This window comes from Alosa alosa, chromosome 23, assembly GCF_017589495.1.
Source record: "Alosa alosa isolate M-15738 ecotype Scorff River chromosome 23, AALO_Geno_1.1, whole genome shotgun sequence".
Classification (NCBI taxonomy): domain Eukaryota; kingdom Metazoa; phylum Chordata; class Actinopteri; order Clupeiformes; family Clupeidae; genus Alosa; species Alosa alosa.
The window spans coordinates 957,207-975,005 of NC_063211.1; the positions used below are offsets into that span (position 1 = coordinate 957,207).

A 17,799-nucleotide genomic window follows, 5' to 3' on the forward strand; every position below is an offset into this window, starting at 1 on the left:
CTCACCTTGAAACACACACTGAACTTACACATCCTGAGATAACCATGTTGTGTTAGGATTGAGTCACACACTGAATTTACACATCCTGTGAGATAACCATGTTGTGTTAGGATTGAGTCACACACTGAACTTACACATCCTGAGATAACCATGTTGTGTTAGGATTGAGTCACACACTGAACTTATACATCCTGAGATAACCATGTTGTGTTAGGATTGAGTCACACACTAAACTTACACATCCTGAGATAACCATGCTGTGTTAGGATTGAGTTGAGCTGTTGTTCGGCCTCTTGCAGTACATCGCTCTGGATGGAGAGAGTCTCACCACTGATGACCTGGTCAGATTGGGAAAAGGCCTCTTAAAGATTAAGGTAATTCTAACTTTTCTGATTCATTCTTTCTGTGGGTGTTATTCCTTACACTGATTCCTTACGCTTTGTGCAGTGAAGTGATGGCAACAAAGAATGATTAAACAGTAGCATCTCATGCTCATCAGTAGCCTCTCATTTGTGTTCAGTGTCACTGGGTTTCACATAAGCATGTAAAGGAGCTTGCACACTGCTCCAACAAACACCAACAAACTCCAACATTCTAAAGTTGGCAGCTGTTGGAAATAGTATTTAGAATGTTCATAAAACCAACTGCCAGTCCACACTGTGGTGTCTCCATCCAACAAACACACACACACACACACACACACTGCTCCAACAAACACAGTCCACAATGTGGTGTCTCCATCCAACAAACACACACACACACAAACACACTGCTCCAACAAACACAGTCCACACTGTGGTGTCTCCATCCAACAAACACACACACACACACACACACACACTGCTCCAACAAACACAGTCCACACTGTGGTGTCTCCATCCAACAAACACACACACGCACAAACACACTGCTCCAACAAACACAGTCCACACTGTGGTGTCTCCATCCAACAAACATACACACACACACACACACACACACACACAAACACACTGCTCCAACAAACACAGTCCACACTGTGGTGACTCCATCCAACAAACACACACACACACAAACACACTGCTCCAACAAACACAGTCCACACTGTGGTGTCTCCATCCAACAAACATACACACACACACACACACACACACACACACAAAGACACTGCTCCAACAAACACAGTCCACACTGTGGTGACACCATCCAACAAACGCCAACAAACACGGCTGACCCACACTGACCAACTGTTGGTGTTTGTTGGCGTTTGTTGTGCAAGCTCCTTAAGACATGAAGACTGTCGCACTCCTGAATGTGGCCATACATTTACATATGTGTGTGTGTGTGTGTGTGTGTGATAGATGTCGTGTGTTTGTGTTTGTGTTATTGTGCGTTGATATTGTGTGGCGTGTGTTAATGGAGTGTGTGTGCGTGTGTGTGTGTGTGTGTGCGTGTTGTGCACCAGCTCACAGATGAGGCTGTAGTGAAAGTGGATCATGCCAGGGCTGTAATTGACTTGATCATCAAGGAGAATAGAGGTGAGAGCTCCACATCAAACCGCAAATGTTAGAAAACCCAGTCACATGGTGCATTAGCCTACGGTACCTGCCTTACCCAGTCACATGGTGCATTAGCCTACTACCGGTACCTGCCTTACCCAGTCACATGGTGCATTAGCCTACCGGTACCTGCCCTATTAGCCTTTGGGGCCGGTGGATGATCTCTGTGTTTTGTGTCTCTAGTTGTGTATGGAGTGAACACAGGCTTTGGGATGTGGATGATTGTGTGTGTGTGTGTGTGTGTGTGTGTGTGTGTGTGTGTGTGTGTGTGTGTGTGTGTGTGTGTGTGTGTGTGTGTGTGTTTGTGTGCGCGTGCGTGTGTGTGTGGATGATCTCTGTTCTTCATATCTCTAGTTGTGTATGGAGTGAACACAGGCTTTGGGAGGTTTGCACGGACCATCATCTCAAATGATCAACTCAAGTGAGTTTAGAATTAACCAATCACATCTCAAGTGAGTTTAGAATTAACCAATCACGTAGGTGTTCCAGTGTAGGGGAGGGGCTTACGTGATGGCAGTGTCATGACACATTAGCACAATATTCCCAGTCTCTGTTACTCTAGTGACTGTTCATAAAAAAAGTTGTTGTTGCATGTGTATGTTCTTATGAGTGTGTACCTACTTGTACCTATGTGTGTGTGTATGTCTGGTTTTCAGGCAACTTCAAGATAACTTGATCCGCTCTCACAGTGCTGGTAATTCATTCATTTCTAGCCTACAATATGTCATGAAGATTGCTGCAAGCATTATGCTGTGTGTGTTTTGCATTATGCTGTGTGTGTTTGCATTATGCTGTATGTGTTTGCATTTGGGCATCTGCTCATAGTTGTGTGTGTGTGTGTGTGTGTGTGTGTGTGTGTGTGTGTGTCTACAGGTGTTGGTGCCCCTCTGACTCCTGAAAGGACTCGCATGCTTCTCGCTCTCAGAATCAACGTACTGGCCAAAGGCTACAGTGGCGTTTCCATGGAAACTCTTCAGGGCATTGTAGCTGCCTTCAATGGTGAGTTAAAGCAAGGAGTCTATGGAGTCAGAACAACGCCATAAAGATGGAGTCAAACTGTTGCAAATCAGCATGTACACATACTGTATTATGTATGCTGTCAAACGATTAAAAATGTTAATCACGATTAATCGCTGAATTCCTATAGTTAATCACGATTAATCACATATTTTATCAATTCTATTATTTTGCATTTCTGAACTTTCCAGGAGTCCATATTAACAATAAAGCAATTATTTATGTATCTTGATTAGGGATTCAAATGAAAGCAAAGCAAGTTACTTTATTAACTGAACTTTAAGACGTAGGTGTATTTGATTATTTCAAATCAAATTTCAAAAGATGTGCAGCAGACCTGAGGCAACACAATATATTCTTCAGAAATGTAGCTGATATAAACTGAAATAAATGCTACTGCAGAAGTGCATGCACAAAATGTAGGCCTACACACATTATAAAGGGCATAACAAACAGAAAATATTATATTCATACTATATTCATTATCTTTGAGTTCAGTTGAAAATAAGGAACTTTTCAACATGAGTGCATTGCCATTTTATAGGCCTACAGTCTATGGTGCACTGTCACTTGCCACACACATCAGCGCCAAAGTTTTTAACAGGCAAACACTGGATGAACAATGGATTTTATGGAGCAGCGACCAAATATAACTGAATCATGATTTACACGGCGGCAAAGTCGCGATGCTGGTGTGTGGAGTTGTATTGAAAAGAATGGAATCTAATGTAAATGAATGTAAAGCAGAGTGCATGTAAAATAGTAGCAACCAAAGAGGAATGTTGATAACAGAACAAGTGGCGGTGAAAAAAATCTTTGGCGGCACACATTTAATCGTCAGCCTAGGCTACTACTCTTTGGCGGCTCGTTAGCCCAACCAAGTGTGTGCAGCATGCCTTTCCGTAGCCTACTAGCAGTAGCATCATCATGAAGATACATTTGATCTGCATCCGCCCCATTTTAAGGAAAACATGATTCCAATGGGAAAGACGGCTAATAATCACCGCGTTGGCCCGTTACATCTATTTTTTAATTCACAGGACATTCAATCATTTTACTAACCCGGCGGTTATGAAGAATTATGTTTATGTAACTTACTCATGTCAAAGGTATGTACATTACCAACCTAATTAGTTTGCAATACCCCATGTTGAGAACAAATTTAGCATGTACACTTACCATAATATCCCATGCAAAACGGTTAGCTTGCTAGCTAGCTAACTGTGGAACTTCAATTATAACATAGCCAATTATCTCACCTACTGTGGTTGTAGGAAATAGGCTATGTTCATATTACAAAGTGATAGAATGAATGTGTGACTTATGTTTTTAGTTGATGTTATGACATGTAAAGTTAAGCTTGCTGAACATAGTTATAGCAGAGACTTTCTAATGTGGAGACACAGCACTCAAAAAATACTCCATAGAAATGCATGGGGCTAGTTTGTCACGCCAATATGGCCGTTGTCTACACATATCCCACCCCTTCCTGGGCAAAACGTCGACATGTGAATACATTGAGCCAATCATATGGTGTGTTGTGAAGACATTGTGCCAATGATGTGTTGTGATCTCGCCGCTGGAGCAAGATTGGTGTCGTGAAGCCTTTAGCATGCAGCGCATTTCTGCGAAATGGATGCCCGACGAGTGCCCAAAAAGCGTTGTCAAATGGCAGCTGAGTGGACTTTGGTTATAGTCAGCCACGGGCAGTTTGACTGTGCCTATCGATACATTCGTGACACTCCTGTAAACTAGAAAGAGCAAACCATAGGAACATGGTCACATTAATCCCATAAACACACAGATAACTCTTACAGCAACATTATTTTGTGCCTTTTATTCACATTTGTATATTATATATAAGTATATATACTTTTTTGATCCCGTGAGGGAAATTTGGTCTCTGCATTTAACCCAATCGGTGAATTAGTGAAACACAAACAGCACACAGTGAACACACAGTGAGGTGAAGCACACACTAATCCCGGCGCGGTGAGCTGCCTGCTTCAGCGGCAGCACTTTCGGGGACAGTGAGGGTTAGGTGCCTTGCTCAAGGCACTTCAGCCGGCGGACCCACTGGTCGGGGCTCGAATCGGCAACCCTCCGGTTACAAGTCCAGAGTGCTAACCAGTGGGCCACGGCTTCCCCTTGTTTCAAGATTTAGTAAGTATATAAGCCCTTTTCGCTCCCCACTTCGATGCAGCATAGGTTTCCATTAAATCCAAACAGTCATCTTTTCCCTAAAGAGTGTGCGATGCAACTTTGTCGTTCCATTCCATTAGTCAGTCGCGTATTGTTTAGTTTCGGTCTAGCTAAATCCAGTGTGGTGTTGTAGTTGTTCTAACGTTACTAGTTGTTGCAACAGCATGTGAAAAAACTACAAAGTTTGTTTAACCAAAAAGAATGTTAATTTCGCCCTAAAAAAATTGACGCCATTAAAATAGATTTACGTTAACGCCGTTAATAACGCGTTTAACTGACAGCACTAGTATTAACACAAATGCGTTTCATAAAATGTATCTCTTCATGTATACATGATATGATATGAAGTATATATATATATGTGTGTGTGTGTGTTTGTGTGTGTGTGTGTGTGTGTGTCGTGCGTGCGTGCATGTGTGTGTGTGTGTGTGTGTGTGTGTGTGTGTGTGCATGTGCGTGTGTGCGTGCGTGCGTGTGTGTATGTGCGTGCGTGCGTGTGTGTGTGTGTGTAGCGTCGTGCCTGTCCTGGGTACCTGAGAAGGGTACAGTGGGGGCGTGTGGGGATCTGGCTCCTCTTGCCCACCCCTCCCGCAGCTGGGAGGGCCATGGCCCGGCTGGTGTTTTCCATTCCACCCCTCCATCCCTCCATCCCTCTCCCTCCATCCCTCCATCCCTCTTTCCTCCATCCTCCCTCCATCCTCTCTCTCCCTCACACTCCATCCCTCTCTCTCTCTCTCCCTCCCTCCATCCTCTCTCTCTCTCTCTCTCTCCCTCACACTCCATCCCTCTCTCTCTCTCCTCCCTCCATCCCTCTCTCTCTCTCTCTCTTTCTCTCCCTCCCTCCATCCTCTCTCTCTCTCTTTCTCTCCTCCTCCATCCTCTCTCTCTCTCCCTCCTCCATCCTCTCTCTCTCTCTCTCTCTCCTCCCTCCCTCCCTCTCTCTCTCTCTCTCCCTCCATCCCTCACTCTCTCTCTCTCTCTCTCTCTCTCCCTCCCTCCATCCCTCTCTCTCTCTCTCCTCCCTCCATCCCTCTCTCTCTCCTCCCTCCATCCCTCTCTCTCTCTCTCTCTCTCCTCCCTCCATCCCTCTCTCTCTCCCTCCCTCCCTCCCTCTCCGTCTCTCCCCCTCCCCACTCCCATCCCTCTCCCCCTCCACTCCCCCTCCCTCCTTTTCCCTCTCCTCCCTCTCTCCCTCCCTCCATCCCTCTCTCTCTTCCCTCCTCCATCCCTCTCACTCTCTCTCCCTCCTCCTTCTCTCCTCTCTCTCCCTCCTCCATCTCTCACTCTTCTCACACTAGGACACATTAAGGACACATTAGAGCATCTCAGCATTGTGAAATTAAGCATAAATAAATCATGGGATATGATATGATATAGCTATGTGCAGTATCCATAGTAACAACAACATGTCAAAGCCCCATGTGCAGTATCCATAGTAACAACACCATGTCATAGCTGTAATTGCAGTATCACATAGTAACAACAACATGTCATAGCTATGTGCAGTATCCATAGTAACAACACCATGTCATCCTGCAGGGTTCTGCACCATGGCCTAACTCCAATCAAGCTAAAAGCCAAAGGGTACTGAGATCAATTTTCATTATTTTCCAGCAATGCTTTCTTCTTTGCTCCATATTACACCTTTTCACTAAATTCATTAAAAAAATTGAGATGGTAGATTGTCCGAGAAATAGCGATAGGTCAATCATGTTGACAAACAGAAAGACTGTCAAACAAGCCACACAAAACAGGCTATGTTTACACCATTTCAGTTAAATATGATCCAATTCAGTTAAATATGACCCAGTTCAGTTAAATATGACCCAATTCGGTCAGTTAAATATGATCAATTCAGTTAAATATGATCCAATTAGGTCAGTTAAATATGATCTAATTCAGTTAAATATGACCCAATGTAATATGACCTACTGTAATATGTGGCACAATTCTGATGTCCAGGCTGGATGTGTAAACAGGGAAAAAAGAACATTGATTCCCTATTTCCAGATCGGTTTCAGGCTTCATTCATATGTGGAAATAAATCAGATATGGAATGGGATTAATATTGCCAATCGACTGCAATCTAATTAGGCAGATGGGATATTCCGTGTCATAAAACCCCACAATCTTTTACATTTTTGCATATTACATTATATCACGATGTTGCTTTCAGTTTCACATGAACACATGCGACTGGCAGAGCAGCTGTAATTCAAATGAAAACAGAGTTGGAAAAGCTGCAATAAAGTGGACTCTCCACTTTCTTCTGTTGATAGCCTATTTTGCGAAATTAACCATCAACCAAATCAAAGTTAGGGTTAGGGTTAGGGTTAGGATTAGGATTATGGCAGTGTCATGTCACTCTTATGTAGATACCTTCAAGCTTTTTTGCATGGGGTCAGTCAAACCTCCCCTTGTTCTGTGTCTTTTGCATGGGGTCAGTCAAACCTCCCTTGTTCTCGTCTCTCCGGTTCCTTGTGTCTCCTGGTTCTTTGGGTATAGCTCTGATCAGCAGGGACTCAGATGATCTCCATCTCTCTGGGTTCAGGAGGCGTTGGAGAGAGCACAGGCCATCGTCGCCTCAAAGCTGACATTGTGGCTGCCCTCACCCTGGAAGTAAACTCAAAGGGACCAACAAAGCCCTATGACAAGGGATTACTGCCTGTGTGCATCTGTACTGTATGCCCATTTTTTATTCAGATGTCTGTGTGTCTACATCGGGGGTGGGCAAACTTTTGGCTCAAGAGACCCACGTTGGGTTTTGAAAATTGGCGGGCGGTCGCTGTAACCCCCACACACACGCATAAAAAAAATACATTTTATAGCCTATAATTTAGTATGAAAAGTATTTGTTTTAAAATATGGTGCTTAAAAATAATGCTAATTTTTATGCTGTTTAACAAATGTCTTATAAATTATTGCACTGTAAACTTTAAGACAATTAAACTTTAGTCACGTTTATTTCTCAATGATCTTCTGCCTGCTTAGCTGTGGCTAGTGCTGTACCTATGGCTGGGCCCTCTCACAGTTTTTAAATGGTCAGTAGTGGGAACTACTGTTGCCTTCATGATTTCCTTTTAAAAGTTTTTTTATAAGAAGGAGATACCAATTATCCCAGCAATCACAAGCCAGCTGGAACCTCGGGATCTCTCCCCTCTACCGTTGAGTGCAGGCGGTTCCCAATTAAATGGTTGCATAATGTTCCGTTAGATCTGCTGCAAAGGGAGATAACTAAGGGGATTAACTTAGTTTAACATGATGTTATCTCTATTTAACATGATGTTTGACATTGACATTGTAAATGTTATCTAAGGAGAGTGAAAGCAGTTGCAGTAAAGCTAACCAGCGTCATCTCTTTAGCAGGGAAAAAAAAATAGGCAGCCTGATAACCTAAATGAAATGCTTTCTGCGGATGAAGGTCTTTCGGCGTGCGGATAGAAAGTGCTTGGGCGGGCCCGACCCATGGGCGCAGGTTGCCCACCTCTGGTCTACATGCTATCAGTGTGTCTTCTGTCCTCCATAGGAATTGACTTTCTTACTGAAACGCGTTGTGTGTACATGTGTGTGTGTTGATGTGTGTGTGTGTGTGTGTGTACAATAATGGCCACATGTGTGTGTGTGTGTGTACATGTGTGTGTGTGTATGGTGCGTACATGTGTGTGTGTGTGTGTGTGTGTATGTGTGTGTGTGTACTGTATTATGCGTGTGTGTGGGTGTGTGTGTGCAGGCCAGGCGGCAAGGCAAGGCGTGGCCAGGCCTGTCCCGGCACCTGAGGGCGATCTGCCCACCACGCTGACCTGGTCTCCACAGATGTCAGCCGACTTCAGCACCCCTTCACCTCCATCCTCTCTCTCTCCCTCACCCTCCATCCCTCTCTCCCTCCCTCCATCCCTCTCTCTCTCTCCCTCCCTCCATCCCTCCCTCTCTCTCTCCTCCCTCCCTCCCTCTCTCTCTCTCTCTCCCTCCCTCCATCCCTCTCTCTCTCCCTCACACTCCATCCCTCTCTCTCTCCCTCCCTCCATCCCTCTCTCTCTCTCTCCCTCACACTCCATCCCTCTCTCTCTCTCCCTCACCTCCATCCTCTCTCTCCCTCCCTCCATCCCTCTCTCTCTCTCTCCCTCACACTCCATCCCTCTCACTCTCTCTCCCTCCCTCCTTCTCTCACTCTCTCTCCCTCCCTCCATCTCTCACTCTTCTCACACACTAGCGAGCACATGCACTCCTACGGACACAGTAGAGCATCTCAGCATTGTGAAATTAAGCATAAATAAATCATGGGATATGATATGATATAGCTATGTGCAGTATCCATAGTAACAACAACATGTCAAGCTATGTGCAGTATCCATAGTAACAACACCATGTCATAGCTATGTGCAGTATCCATAGTAACAACAACATGTCATAGCTATGTGCAGTATCCATAGTAACAACACCATGTCATCCCTGCAGGTTCTGCAAGGCCATGGCCTAACTCCAATCAAGCTAAAGCCAAAAGAGGTACTGAGATCAATTTTCATTGACACCAGCAATGCTTTCTTCTTTGCTCCATATTACACCTTTTCACTAAATTCATTAAAAGTGAGATGGTAGATTGTCGAGTAGCGATAGGTCAATCATGTTGACAAACAGAAAGACTGTCAAACAAGCCACACAGAAAACAGGCTATGTTTACACCATTTCAGTTAAATATGATCCAATTCAGTTAAATATGACCCAGTTCAGTTAAATATGACCCAATTCGGTCAGTTAAATATGATCCAATTCAGTTAAATATGATCCAATTCGGTCAGTTAAATATGATCTAATTCAGTTAAATATGACCCAATGTAATATGACCTACTGTAATATGTGGCACAATTCTGATGTCCAGGCTGGATGTGTAAACAGGGAAAAAAGAACATTGATTCCTATTTCCAGATCGGTTTCAGGCTTCATTCATATGTGGAAATAAATCAGATATGAATCGGATATGTGCCAATGCGACTGCAATCTAATTAGGCAGATGGGATATTCCGTGTCATAAAATGCCCACAATCTTTTACATTTTTGCATATTACATTATATACGATGTTGCTTTCAGTTTCACATGAACACATGACTGGCAGAACGCTGTAATTCAAATGAAAACAGAGTTGGAAAAGCTGCAATAAAAGTGGACTCTCCACTTTCTTCTGTTGATAGCCTATTTTGCGAAATTAACCATCAACCAAATCAAAGTTAGGGTTAGGGTTAGGGTTAGGATTAGGATTATGACAGTGTCATGTCACTCTTATGTAGATACCTTCAAGCTTTTGCATGGGGTCAGTCAAACCTCCCCTTGTTCTGTGTCTTTTGCATGGGGTCAGTCAAACCTCCCCTTGTTCTGCGTCTCCGGTTCCTTGTGTCTCCTGGTTCTTTAGGGTATAGCTCTGATCAACGGGACTCAGATGATCTCATCTCTGGGTTCGGAGGCGTTGGAGAGAGCACAGGCCATCGCACGTCAAGCTGACATTGTGGCTGCCCTCACCCTGGAGTCGCTCAAAGGGACCAACAAAGCCTATGACAAGGGTACTGCCTGCCTGTGCATCTGTACTGTATGCCCATTTTTATTCAGATGTCTGTGTGTCTACATCAGGGGTGGGCAAACTTTTTGGCTCAAGGGCCACGTTGGGTTTTGAAAATTGGCCGGGCGGGTCGCACAACAACCCCCCCCCCACACACACACGACACACGCATAAAAAAATACATTTTTATAGCCTATAATTTAGTATGAAAAGTATTTGTTTTAAAATATGAATTGCTTAAAAATAATGCTAATTTTATGCTGTTTAACAAATGTATAAATTGTGCACTGTCGCTTTAAGACAGTCGCTTTAATTCACGTTTATTTCTCAATGATCTTCTGCCTGCTTCGCTGTGGCTAGTGCTGTACCTATGGCTGGGCCCTCTCACAGTTTTTAAATGGTCAGTAGTGGGAACTACTGTTGCCTTCATGATTTCCTTTTAAAAGTTTTTTATAAGAAGGAGATACCAATTATCAACAATCACAAGCCAGCTGGAACCTGCGGATCTCTCTCCTCCTCGTTGAGTGCAGACGCGTTCCCAATTAAAATGGATTGCATAATGTTCACGTTAGATCTGCTGCAAAGGAGATAACTAAGAGTTAACTTAGTTTAACATGATGTTATCTCTATTTAACATGATGTTTTGACATTGACATTGTAAATGTTATCTAAGGAGAGTGAAAAGCAGTTTGCAGTAAAGCTAACCAACGTCATCTCTTTCGCAGGAAAAAAAATAGCGAGCAGCCTGATAACTAAATGAAATGCTCGGCGTGCGGATAGAAAGTGCTTGGCGCCCGCCCGGGCCCAGCCGGGGTTGCCCACCTCTGGTCTACATGCTATCAGTGTGTCTTCTGTCCTCCATAGGGAATTGACTTTCTTGCTGAGCACGTTGTGTGTACATGTGTGTGTGTTGATGTGTGTGTGTGTGTGTGTGTACTGTGTGTACATGTGTGTGTGTGTGTGTACATGTGTGTGTGTGTGTACATGTGTGTGTGTGTGTGTGTGTATGTGTGTGTGTGTACTGTGTGTACGTGTGTGTGTGTGTGTGTGTACATAGTGTGTGTAACATGTTCCCTGTTCATTCTCAGATCTCCACGCTGCGAAGCCTCAGCCCGGTCAGATGGAGGTGGCCTTCCGTATGCGTTCTGTACTGCCCTCCACCCTTCACCCTTCTGAGATCACAGGTGAGTCTCTCTCTCTCTTACACACACACACACACACACAGATGCCCTTCACCCTTCTGAGATCACAGGTGAGTCTCTCTCTCTCTCTCTATCTCTCTCTTTCTCACACACACACACACACACACACACACACACACGAACACAATGCAAATATGAATGGAATGATTAAGACATCTGTGTGTGCTGTATGAGGATGTATGTATAACATCTATTCCACAGTATGTCTATTCTATATGTGTCCTGCAGGGGGCGCATATGATCAGGTTCAGGATGCTTACACATTACGCTGCTGTCCTCAGGTGAGAACACACATTTCACACACACACAGGGCTCACACACACACACATACACTCACACACACACACACACATACACACACAGGGCTCACACACACACAGGGCTCTCACACACACAGGGCTCACACACACACACAGGGCTCACACACACACAGGGCTCACACACACAGGGCTCATACACACACACACACACACACACACACAGGGCTCATACACACACACAGGGCTCACACACACACACACATACACACTCACACACACACACACACACACAGGGCTCACACACACACACAGGGCTCACACACACACACAGGGCTCACACACACACACACACACACACACACACACACAGACACACACACACACACACGCACTCACACACACACACACACACAGGGCTCATACACATCTCTTACACACATACACACAGGGCTCATACACACACACACACACACACACACACACACACACACAGGGCTCATACACACACACACACACACACACACACACACAGGGCTCATACACACACACACAGACACACACACACACACAGGGCTCATACACATCTCATACACACATACATACATATCTCATACACACACACACACACACAGGGCTCATACACACACACACACACACACACAGGGCTCATACACACACACACACACAGGGCTCATACATACACACACACACACACACACACACACAGGGCTCATACACACACACACACATCACTTTTAAGAGACGTCAACTACTGATGATGCAGCGCATCACCCTTAGGCTAGAATAAACAGACACACAAATTGCAGAGAATGTGAGCTTATACTAAAGCCTAAAAATATCATATGAACATGGACTCTTCCCACTTATTGACAGTGATAATGAGGTAATGATGTTCTCGAGACATAAATGAATACTTATTATACAATGCGTGAACAAAACAGGCATGAACTTTTTTTTTTTTTAGTTTGCATGGTACCGTAGTTCATAATAATTCCAGCATATAAAGGTCTTTTCTTGGTCTATCTATTAGTTTATTGTCGCAAATAAATCCCTATGAACTTGTTTGAAACCGAAGGTTGACAGACGTGGGAGTGAACTTTTAACCTTGGCAGCTTGGACCAATGATCACACAATTATGACTGAAAGGATACTCTTGTGTTTCCTCGCATATCAGTCCTTCCACCTCATAGATGTTAGAAAGCTAGATATAGTATTGGGTTCCAGAACGTGCGAAAATAGCGCCGCCATCTTGGTGGGGGCAACAATAACTGGAGGCCAATGGAGGAGCATGTGACTCTGACTGGAAATCATGTGTCTCTGAGTGCCGGCAAGTGTTGCCCATAGACAGTAAGGTGTTTGCCCCCAGCAATATGGCGGCCGCGTTCACAGCATAGCCTATGCCACCTAATAGAACTCGCCGGACAATGCGGCATCCAGCTTTCTGATCTCTATTCTCCTCCTCTCTCCTGTCTTGCCTCCTCTGGTTGCAATTAGATGAATTGAGACGTCCTCGCAATGACGTCGAGCTTTGAATAATTTCCGGGGCACGAGCTGGAGGACCAAGGGGAGAGGCCGTATGCACATAGAGCTTTGAGATGAACCCACAAACACACACACACTCACTCACTCACTCTCTAACACACACACTCAAAACACACACACTACTGTTGTCTCGGTACATCTCTCACAGGTGCATGGGATTGCAAATGACACCATTGCCTTCACTCACTCTCTAACACACACACACACACAAAACACACTCACCCTACTGTTGTCTCGGTACATCTCTCACAGGTGCATGGGATTGCAAATGACACCATTGCCTTCGTGAAGAAGATCCTGACCACTGAGCTCAACAGTGCTACAGACAACCCGGTATGCCCACTCATGTCCTCATCAATGTGCCCCATGTGCTCCCATTACAGCCTGCACTACACCATGTGGTCCCATTACAGCCTGCACTACACCATGTGGTCCCATTACAGCCTGCATTACACCATGTGCTCCCATTACAGCCTGCATTACACCATGTGCTCCCATTACAGCCACACTTTATCAACTACACCTACACATGTTTACTAAAGGATATCAAATGAAATAAGGTTAAAGTTCTCATTGGTACTAATGTTTATATGTTGTGTTCCAATTCTTGCTCAAACTGAACATGATATGAGAGCTCTGGCATCTCTTACAGCTGATAAACTCTGGCATCTCTTACATGATATGAGAGCTCTGGCATCTCTTACAGCTGGTGTTTGCTGAGAGAGGAATTACTATCTCTGGAGGAAACTTTCATGGAGAATACCCAGCGAAGGTGCACAGACATGAAAACACACACACACACACACCTCTATGGATTGTATTTCTAGATAAGGTGAAAATATCACAGAGGGACAATTTTTGGCCAAGCATAAAAATATCAGAAATGTTGGTAACACCAAAATATACCAACATTTCTGATATTTTTATGCTTTGCCAAAAATTGCCCTTCAGTGATATTTTAACTACACACAATTCAGTATTTATTAAGCATTTCAGGATTAGATGTTATAATCCCTTGTGCCAAAATCCAAGGTAAAAACACATTCAGAAGTCCCTACTCAAATTAACTTAAAAAAGCACGCTAACCACAAATCTGCCAACCAATGGTCACAAACACAAGACAAATGGCCCATCCAACAGCAGTATATAGTATGCAGCATGTCTTTGGGATTATCAAGTGGGCACCCTCATTCACCGATGTTTCGTTAAGTTAGGCCCACGACACTAGCCTGGCCTCGGCCTGCCTACGTACTTCCGCTCGATTTCTTTTCCCTACTATCACAAACAAGGACTTGAAACGAGGTTATTAGGATGCAGACGCTCAAGGCGTTACTTTACTTAACAAAACAAAAGGCCACAGTGGGCAAACACGACAAAAGGTAACTTCTTCTCACAGAGCTTCACGCTGAATCCACAAATAATAATCGACAACACACACAGAGAGTCCAGGGTTTAAATAGGAACTTAATTAGGATTGGAAACAGGTGGGCACTGAACAAGGCGGGACACTAATGTAGGCAAACTAAAATTCTGGGGAGGATGAACGGATTGGATCTGCATATGCTGGTTGGGCAGGAAGCCGGACTGGAGTAGCTGCAGGGACTGGAGCTGGAACAGAGGGCTGGGATAGCATGGATGTGACACCTACAGTACTTCGTCTGGAATAGGTTGATTCGCCCTCGTTTACTTCGGTAGTTGGGCAGCCGACCAACCAGCGAATAGAGGGTGTCCCTGAGAGCGATTACGTTACCCAGGCATGGTGTTTCAATTACTACGTCCCTGCCCCTGAAGCAGACCGCTTGGAATATATCAACGTAGGGAGCGAAAATGAAATCTTTAATCATATGTGAATAAAAGGCGCAAATAAGGTTGGTGAGTTATTTTAGCTCTTTCTTGTTTAGCCTATTAACAAGAGTGTCACGAACGAAGTCACAGTCGAGTAGGATGTTATATCATCAGCTAAACTTTAGTCATAGATTTTGTCACTTGAAATAGGCTACGAACGTACCCGAGTCAAACTTTAGTTTAGTAGCCTAGGCTACATGGTCTCGTCAAAATCATTATTTTTCAAACACTAAGAAGGCTTGACATTACATGAAACTTTGATCGAAGCATCATCAGTGTCTCTACATATGAACTCGAGCATTGAGAACATTGTTCGTTTACACGTAGGTTACTAAAAAGAAAGATTTTGGACAACTCCTTGCAAGATGGCAAGATGGCAGCGAGCAGAAAAAACAAGTGAGTTGTTCAAAACCTTTCTTTTAGTAAACTCTGTACACCAGCAATGTTCTCAATGCTCGAGTTCATGTGTAGAGACACTGACGATACTTCGATCAAAGTTTCATGTTGTGTCGAGCCTTCGTAGTGTTTGAAAAATAGCGATTTTGACGCAATTGTATCAAAAAAGTAGTGGCCCAATAGGATTCCCATTCAAAAGGTCATTTCACCCGAAAACGACAAGGCATACAAGGTTAAAATTGGCGCTTTGGACGTTCTTATGCATTTATATGAAAGTTTGACTTGGGTACATTCACAAAACACTATATGATGCATTTTGGCGAGAGTTACGCAGATGAAACGTGTGACTGTTTGCTGATAAGATGCAGATGAAACGTGTGATTGTTTGCTGATAAGATGCACGCTTGCTTGTTATGGGTGTGATGCAGAGAAACTTCTCTGTATGATGAAACGCCGGTTGTTAGTGATTGGTTCAAAGCGGTTCAAAGGAACTCCAATGATTTTAAACCTCAAACTGTGCCCTCCCACCCGGAAATAAACGTATGCCTATGGATCTAAGCCAGATTCTCTGCGAAGTCAGAGAGTCTGGTTTCCAGGCTACCACGACACCTCATGAAGGCTTAACAGTGAAACCAGCGTCCTGGAGACACTCCCCTCCATGCTGCCAACATATTACCACACTGAAATATCCAATACCCAAAATACTCTTAACCTGCCTACCCAGTAAACAAAATAAAGTCCTGGCGACGTCCCCTAAAGGTCCCCTGGCGAACGTCACCTCCTCGACATTGTGTAGGGTTCCCTTTACGTCCCGCGGACCTCTGTTCGGGAGGTCTAAAAGACGTCCACGAGACTTTGAGAGGACGTCCTGTAATGGTCACCGTGACGTTATGCTCGCAACGTTTATATTTCTGCAATGGGAAAAAAAAAAAAAAAAAAAACATGAAGCGCAATTTGGTATGGTATTACATCAGGGGTCTCAAACACCCGGCCCGCGTCCTGCCCAATTCCGGCCCGCGACGTATGACAAAATAATAATGTAATCCGGCCCTTGAGGCTATTAACGATACAAACAACGATACTGTTTAAAATAGACGATAGATCCAGGTACGGTGACACATCTCATTTATAGGCCTACTCTGCTCCACTATGTGCAAGACATCCAGAGCTTGATTCAAACCCAAAATCACGGGGCAAAGTTTTCAGGAAATACTTGTATTACACGCGAGAAACAAAGACGTGCATATGTAATGACGCGGAAGCGATGCAGGCCATAGTGTTGCAGAAATAGGCCTACACCAAATGTTGAAAAACGTTCACGTGCGATGAAGTCTTAGGTAAGCTATGTTATTCACCTATTCTAATTCTGAAGGAGAATATCCTTTTGGAGATTATGATCGATCGCCTATGACAGTGATAGTCACGGTCGTCTGTGAATGGAGGTGCGTGTATACAACGGTGTCCACTAAGCATACCATGCTTGTTTCGACCCTCTGCCCAACATAGCTTGGAGGTTGCAGTGGTAATCGTGATGATAGTGTCCGTAATGGATGTGGTACAGACAGCAGGGCTAGTAGAAATAGGGCTCTAAAGAACTACAAAGTCAACCCAATATGATCACGAACTTCTGGGTACAGCAGATTACCCGCGATAGGAACTGTTTGACCAGAATACTTTATTGTAGGCCTATATTGTAGTAATCTATTACTAAACCACAACATATTAGGTGTTGGTATACATCTTAGGTGTTTTCCTGTTAATTTGTGATGTGGGTAATATGAAAAAAGGAAAGTAAACCTGCTTAAATATCTTCATCCAGTATTTACTGAAAGGTGCATAATTTGAGGTGCTTGCCATCCAGTGACAAATTACATGGGTAAATTAACCCCCTTCATAAACTTTTGTTTTACTCAAAGATTTTTACATTTACAGTAGGACTTCATCTCTGACCACTTTCAAGCCATGGCCTTTTTGAAATTTTGATATAAAAAATCCAATGGTGTTGCTTTCTTAACCCTGATGCCTAGGTTTGCCAGGTTTAAAAAGTTATGAGAGGAAATATTTTTATTTGGTGTGAAACACATACACCTGTTTTTATGTTTTCATTTATTTTATAATTTGTATTAATATTTATTTTATCATTATTTTATTTATAAGCTAAGGTTGCTAGCACAGGTGTCTAAAACTAGATAAAAACACTTGCACTTTCTGTTTGCAGTTTTGTGTG

At 43.8% G+C, this 17,799-nt stretch overlaps 1 protein-coding gene across 1 annotated transcript in view; it reads left to right on the forward strand.

Moving 5' to 3' along the window:
* LOC125288909 (histidine ammonia-lyase-like) overlaps nucleotides 1–17,799 on the forward strand; it is a 34,567-nt gene that overhangs the window by 8,256 nt on the left and 8,512 nt on the right. The window contains exons 5-17 of the mRNA XM_048235616.1: nucleotides 300–374; nucleotides 1,445–1,517; nucleotides 1,893–1,959; nucleotides 2,195–2,232; nucleotides 2,412–2,537; nucleotides 5,270–5,374; nucleotides 7,276–7,376; nucleotides 9,213–9,260; nucleotides 10,163–10,310; nucleotides 11,395–11,490; nucleotides 11,737–11,789; nucleotides 13,584–13,664; nucleotides 14,038–14,103. Coding sequence (XP_048091573.1) covers nucleotides 300–374; nucleotides 1,445–1,517; nucleotides 1,893–1,959; nucleotides 2,195–2,232; nucleotides 2,412–2,537; nucleotides 5,270–5,374; nucleotides 7,276–7,376; nucleotides 9,213–9,260; nucleotides 10,163–10,310; nucleotides 11,395–11,490; nucleotides 11,737–11,789; nucleotides 13,584–13,664; nucleotides 14,038–14,103 — 1,077 coding nt within the window. The remainder of the gene's footprint in view (nucleotides 1–299; nucleotides 375–1,444; nucleotides 1,518–1,892; nucleotides 1,960–2,194; nucleotides 2,233–2,411; nucleotides 2,538–5,269; nucleotides 5,375–7,275; nucleotides 7,377–9,212; nucleotides 9,261–10,162; nucleotides 10,311–11,394; nucleotides 11,491–11,736; nucleotides 11,790–13,583; nucleotides 13,665–14,037; nucleotides 14,104–17,799) is intronic.